At 39.3% G+C, this 7,406-nt stretch overlaps 1 protein-coding gene across 1 annotated transcript; it reads right to left on the reverse strand.

Annotated features, from left to right (window-relative positions):
• LOC130047340 (uncharacterized) lies at positions 1–813 on the reverse strand. The gene has a single exon (XM_056142027.1). It carries the CDS (start codon positions 811–813, stop codon positions 1–3), a length of 813 nt encoding a protein of 270 aa, XP_055998002.1.
• Between the last annotated feature and the right edge of the window lie 6,593 nt (positions 814–7,406).

Below are 7,406 nucleotides of genomic sequence, written 5' to 3' on the forward strand. Positions count from 1 at the left end.
CTAATATTTCAGCTGTTTACTGTTGTACATAGAGAGGTGATGGTCAATAGTTGCTGCCAGAAGAAATGGACTGGATATTACACCAAACGGCACTCTGCAAAATCGGTATACTTGAGTGTTGTTTTCTATGCTCCGGGTGTTCACATCCTTCAACCAAAAGAATCTGGTGGCATCTCGGTCTTTGACTTGCAATCCAACTTGCAGGAAAGCTTTCTCTATGTCAGCTAAAATTCCAATCCTATTCATTCTGAAGCGCAACAGTAGTCCACATAAATCCTGTAGCATAACAGGTCCTCTGTGTAGACATTCATTGAGACTGGGGTTACTCTGTTTCGACTTTGCTGAAGCATCATATACGATCCTAACTTTTGTGGTTGGCTTTGTTGGGTCGATAACTGCATGATGTGGGATATAATGCTTTATCCCTGTTTCTTCACTACTGTGAGGAATCTTCTCTATAATTCCCTTTGTACAGTGATCCTGGATAATTTCATCATATTTTTGTAAGAAGTCTGGCTTGCTTTGCATCTTGTGTACAAGTGACTTGAACCTTCCATAGGCAAGTTTTCTGTTTTCAGGAAGTTCTGGACATGAACTCTTCCATGGCCAAGTGACATGATACCTATTGTTTCCCATCTCTAAGGTGCTATCAAAATTTCTCAGTGCTTCCTCATCATCTGATATATAGGGGGAGTCTTTAATTCCTATAGTCTCTAAATTCCAAAAGTCTTCAAGTAGAGGTTTCACTGGCAAACATCTCTCCGAAGAACGCAGACAGCACTCTGTAATTGACAGTAATCCATTTGCTATCATCATCTGATGTTCTTTTCTCTCTTTATTACTGCTGTGAGTCCTTCCTGTTATGATCCATCCAAGTTTGGATCCTAATAAATACAGTCCTTCCTGTACCCCTATTTTCTCAGATGAGATGATATCAAGGTAATAGTCATTTCCAATGAGTATGTCTACTCTAGAATCTTCAAAGGCTGTTGGATAGTATCAGACATCTAGAGATGTCTACACAAGCTAAACAACTTTTCCCTGACAAATTGTGGTATGGGTCTTCTCAGTATAGTTCCTGTGGTTTTCGGCACAGCATTGGCATTGATTGTCATAAATTCTTCTTCTTTAAGTTTCATCTTCAAGATGACTTGTGGAGTTTTCACTCGCTTTGGTTTGTCAGCACCGAATGTAATAAATGAAATTTCTTCAGTTTGACCCATTCTAAGGTTTAATCTTTTTGCTAGATCCTCTGTAATGTATGTTCTCTGGGATCCAGAATCCATTAAAATCCGGGCAGCTTCCTTCTTGTTTGTCAAAGGATTAGACACTTCTGTGTGGGCAGTCTGCATCAACACAATATCCCCTGATGTAAACATACTGCTTTCCTGTAATGATTCTGCTGTGGAATGTTTCTCTTTGTGTGACTCGTCTGCTAAACAAGATGTTTCTTTCTGTGTTGATTTTTCCAGCCTTGTGGATTCATCTCTCTGATGTGGAAATTTCTTTGGACACAGGCTCCTGTGGTGATTTCACAACTCTACAGTCTTTAATTCTGTGTCCGGGTCTTAAGCATATATAGCATTTCCCTTTAATTCTTTGTTTTCTGTCTTCTATGGTTCTGTACTTTCTGAACTCACCAGTCCAATGATATCCATTACAAAAACTGCACACTGGAGACTTTGCACTTGATGCATTCCTTCTTTCCTTTGACTCTTTAGTGGATACCATGAAAGCCTCTGCTGTTGAATGGTTTTCCACATGGCTTACTCCTCCTAGGCACCTGATCCCACCTCTGGTGTGTCCAGGGGTCCGTGTTTGCCCAACTATCTAATTTGTATTGCTTGTAGGAGTTATGAGATTGATCACTGTTCGTTATCTTCACCTTGCACATGATTATGAGCATCTGAAGCTTGATATTCTGTAGATTCCTTTACTGTGACATAGGCTTTAAACAAGTCTCTTAGTTTCTTAACAGTCCATTTGTCTCTACTTCCTTTCTGTATTTCAAGCTGCAGCAGTGTTTCCTTAGGTAACTTCGAAGTTATCATTGACACAAACACATCCTGGTTTACATCTTGACGCACTGCTTCTAAGCTTCTCATGTGTTTTTCAAGGTCATCATATAGTCTCCTCAAACTCAATGTATCATTTGTCACAGGCTGTATGTTGATCAGTTCCATATAATGTTTATTGATCACTGACTGTGCATCCCCAAATCTCTCCTGTATGATATCAATGGCTACATCATAGTTTTCATGCGAGAGCGAAATTCCTGAAATAGCTTGCTTGGCTTCTCCTGTGAGTTTGCTCTGAAGATAGTTGAATTTCTCAATCCTAGAGAGCTTACTATTCCTGTTGATTGTAGCATCAAAGGCATCCCAGAATTCTTTAAATTTGATCTTGTCTCCATTATAGGAGGGTAGTTCCAGTTTTGGAAGCCTTACAGCTAAAGAGCCTTGAGGTGCTGTATGAAATTGGGACTGATGAAGCCGTAGTTCTTGAAATTGTAGTATCTGTTCTTGCATTGTTTCTTGTAAAACTACAATATGATCAATTCTTGAATCAGTAGTTTCCCGTGTATCTTTCACAGTAGTTATTCTCTCCTGTAAACTCCTCTCCAGCATCATAAGTTGATATATGCGTTCAGCTGCTGCAGCTAATAATGCAAATAACCTTGCAATATCACCTGTAAATTTATCTACTTCACCTTGGTCAACTTCTTTGCTTTCTACAGACAGGGACCACTTCTCTATATTTTCTTCCAATTTACCACTGAAGTCCTTAAGTCGCCTTGTCGATGATTCCACCTGACGAAGTAGATCGGATAGATCTTCTTCCATGGCATCCTCGGAAACGAGAGCTCCACTTTTGCTTATCTCCTTTTCAATTAAATTTTGGTACCTGGTACACTTTCCTTTTAAGTATGGGAGAGACATTTTCTCGGTTTAGTTTCCGTGTTTAGAATCTATGTAAGTTCTTAGATGAAGGATTCCCAGGTTCCGGCACCAAACAATGTGGCGAAGGTTGCTTTGTTCCTTGAATTCACACACAGATCACAAATTCACACATTTAATAAACATTAAAACACATACTGCGATACACATCTACAAATACATTATAAAACAAATATAACACATTCAATGATTATGAAATATGTAAATGAGTATGTAATTAAATAATATAGATCAATATATATCTAAATCATACAAATCTAAAATCGCCACATTGGATATAGAATAATATAATCTTCAACTATCTACTACGGATAAATGCTAGGTAATAGACAAAATCAAAACACAAACCAGTTTCTATCAGTAATTTACTTATGTAAAATTCAACTTATGTACTACTTTAATATATACTTCCTGCTATTCTTACTTCTCTACTTATTCTTTACAATTATCATCAACACTACTTATCTACTCATTCAAGTTGGTCCCGCTGTCTTCTGCTCAATTCACTTCCTATCATAATAATGTTAAAATGTAAACAATCGGATAAAAACGGACACGGACTAAAAACTAATGACAAGTCATACTAAGACAAAAACGGAATAATCAAAATTCTCTATATAACAAATAAAATGAAACTGATAATAAATCCGAATAACTAGAAATGCAGGAAATAATTTTAAAATGTTAATATAATTGCGGATTCGCAACACTCTTGTTGGCGCTCTGAGGCGGGCGGGGAGCAAGGAATCCGAAATATTATTCATTTTACTATGACTATTTTAAAAACACCCAACAACTTATTTCTCAATAGCTTTAGAGAGACCACTCTAAATAATGACCACATTATCCCCGTTACCGAGCACTGGCTCCGTTTCATTAGGCAGAACTAACAGACGAACACAAACAAAGCCTTTAACAAAAGTGTTGCCTTTTGTTATGCAAAAAGTCTACAAGGAATAATTAAATCTCCAAAATCCACCAAAAAGTTGAAATCTAGAGCTTTTCTAAAAACAACATTCTACTTCCTTGCTGAACTTGAAAGATCTAGCTAGTATACTCGTCCTTGGTAAAACTCACTATGGGCTAAATCAATGTAAAGACATCCTTTTTGACAGGGATCAGGGCCTGGATGACATTCTTGAACAGGAAATCCAAAAAGAATTGAAACCCTAGGGAGTGGTCAATATCAAAAAGTTTACCAAACAAGAGGCCCATGGGCCACATCGCTCACCTGAATCACCTTGGCCCATATTTTAAGATTCCCCCTATATATTCGCATGTAAAACTTTGATCCCTATTGTGGTCCCAACCTACCCCCGGGAACATGATTTCTACAACCTGAATCTGTACTACATGTATGTCAGGAGGCTTTCATTTAAATGTATACTTTTTTGGCACAGTGATTCTTCAGAACATTTTTAATGATTTTCCCTATATATTTGTATGTGAAACTTTGATTCCCTATGATAGCTCCATCCTATCCCCAGGATCATGATTTTAAGAAACTTGAATCTGCACTATGTCAGGAACCTTTCATGTAAATTTGCACTGTCCTAGACCAGTGGTTCTTCAGAAGATTTTCCCTATATATTTGTATGTAAAACTTTGATCACCTATTGTGTCCTCATCCTACTCCCGGGGGTCACAATTTTAACAATCTTGAATATGCACTATGTCTGGAAGCTATTATGTAAATTTCTATTTTCCTGGCCTAGAGTTTTTCTTGAGAAGATCTTCAAATATTTTCCGATATATTTGCATGTAAAACTTTGATTCCCCATTTTGGCCCCATCCTACCCCCCGGGGTCATGATCTTAACAAACTTGAATCTGCACTATGTCAGGAAGCTTTTATGTAAAATTGTACTTTCCTAGCCCAGTAGTTTTTAAGAAGAATTTCAAATATTTTTTCAGTATATTTGTATGTAACACTTTGATACCAATATTGTGGCCCCATCCTACCCCCAAGGGCCATGACTTTTACAAATCTGAATTTACACTATGTCAGGAAGCTTTCATGTAAATTTTAGCTCATCTGGCCCAGTGGTTCTTGAGACGAAGATTTTGAAAGATTTTCCATATATATTTGTACGTAAAACTTTGATCCCCTATTGTGGCCCCATCCTACCTCCGAGGGTCGTGATTTTAACAAAATTGAATATGCACTATGCCAGAAAACTTTGAAGTAAATTTCAGCGCTTCTGGCCCAGTGGTTCTTTAAAGGAAGAATTTTAAATGACCCCCTCCCTAATTTTGCATTTTTGTGATTATCTCCTCATCCCCTGTCGACTGGTCACACCTAGGGGTGTAACAATACATCGATGTATTGTGATGCAGAGGAGTCGATATGATACATCGATACATAAAATGAAATATCGATGTTTTTCGATACTTACCCCAAGAATGCAAGGTGAAGATAACGAACAGTGATCAATCTCATAACTCCTACAAGCAATACAAAATAGATAGTTGGGCAAACACGGACCCCTGGACACAACAGAAGTGGGATCAGGTGCCTAGGAGGAGTAAGCATCCCCTGTTGACCGGTCACACCCGCCGTGAGCCCCATATCCTGATCAGGTAAACGGAGTTATCCGCAGTCAAAATCAGTGTGCCAAGAACGGCTTAACAATCGGTATGAAACACGTCAGACAGCATTTGACCCAATGCGAGGTTATATTGACGAACTAGATCGTTATAACGACCATAGAATTTGCGAAATGCCGACTTCAATCGAGACTGTTGAAATCCCTGTACCATCAACTTGTTTGTCAGTAGCTTACCTCGATTTAAAAACTGACTATACCCAGAACAAGCTCTTGCATATCGAATCAGTTGAGATATATAAACACCATTTGCAGGTGATAATGAAATAGTGCTACTTAAATATGGGAAGTTGACGATGAACAGTTGAGAAAGGCAACGCTATCCACATTGTTGCTTTTATGAACAAGAGGTACTGTGAGCAATGCTCACTAAGAATACCCCCCGCTTATCCCAATCTCCCAAAGGGTGTTGGTAATAGGTATAAACTACCTCTTTTCTGAGTGTAAAAAACAAATGGCATGACAAACCGAACCATATTGCTACTTCGATGTCCAGTGCGCGTGACCTTTGACCTTTTGACCCCAAAATCAATAGGGAACATCTTCATCCCATGGGTAGTCCATATGTATGATATGGTGACTGTAGGTGGAAAGGATAACGCTTTAGAGCCCGGAAACCATATTGCTACTTCGATGTCCAGTGCACTTGACCTTTGACCTTTTGACCCCAAAATCAATAGGGAACATCTTCATCCCATGGGTAGTCCATATGTATGATATGGTGACTGTAGGTGGAAAGGATAACGCTTTAGAGCCCGGAAACCATATTGCTACTTCGATGTCCAGTGCGCGTGACCTTTGACCTTTTGACCCCAAAATCGATAGGGAACATCTTCATCCCATGGGTAGTCCATATGTATGATATGGTGACGGTAGGTGGAAAGGATAATGCTTTAGAGCCCGGAAACCATATTGCTACTTCGATGTCCAGTGCACTTGACCTTTGACCTTTTGACCCCAAAATTAATAGGGAACATCTTCATCCCATGGGTAGTCCATATGTATGATATGGTGACGGTAGGTGGAAAGGATAATGCTTTAGAGCCCGGAAACCATATTGCTACTTCGATGTCCAGTGCACTTGACCTTTGACCTTTTGACCCCAAAATTAATAGGGAACATCTTCATCCCATGGGTAGTCCATATGTATGATATGGTGACGGTAGGTGGAAAGGATAATGCTTTAGAGCCCGGAAACCATATTGCTACTTCGATGTCCAGTGCACTTGACCTTTGACCTTTTGACCCCAAAATTAATAGGGAACATCTTCATCCCATGGGTAGTCCATATGTATGATATGGTGACGGTAGGTGGAAAGGATAATGCTTTAGAGCCCGGAAACCATATTGCTACTTCGATGTCCAGTGCACTTGACCTTTGACCTTTTGACCCCAAAATTAATAGGGAACATCTTCATCCCATGGGTAGTCCATATGTATGATATGGTGACGGTAGGTGGAAAGGATAATGCTTTAGAGCCCGGAAACCATATTGCTACTTCGATGTCCATTGCACTTGACCTTTGACCTTTTGACCCCAAAATTAATAGGGAACATCTTCATCCCATGGGTAGTCCATATGTATGATATGGTGACGGTAGGTGGAAAGGATAACGCTTTAGAGCCCGGAAACCATATTGCTACTTCGATGTCCAGTGCGCTTGACCTTTGACCTTTTGACCCCAAAATCAATAGGGAACATCTTCATCCCATGGGTAGTCCATATGTATGATATGGTGACTGTAGGTGGAAAGGATAACGCTTTAGAGCCCGGAAACCATATTGCTACTTCGATGTCCAGTGCGCTTGACCTTTGACCTTTTGACCCCAAAATCGATAGGGAA

This window comes from Ostrea edulis, chromosome 6, assembly GCF_947568905.1.
Source record: "Ostrea edulis chromosome 6, xbOstEdul1.1, whole genome shotgun sequence".
NCBI classification, from domain to species: Eukaryota; Metazoa; Mollusca; class Bivalvia; order Ostreida; family Ostreidae; genus Ostrea; species Ostrea edulis.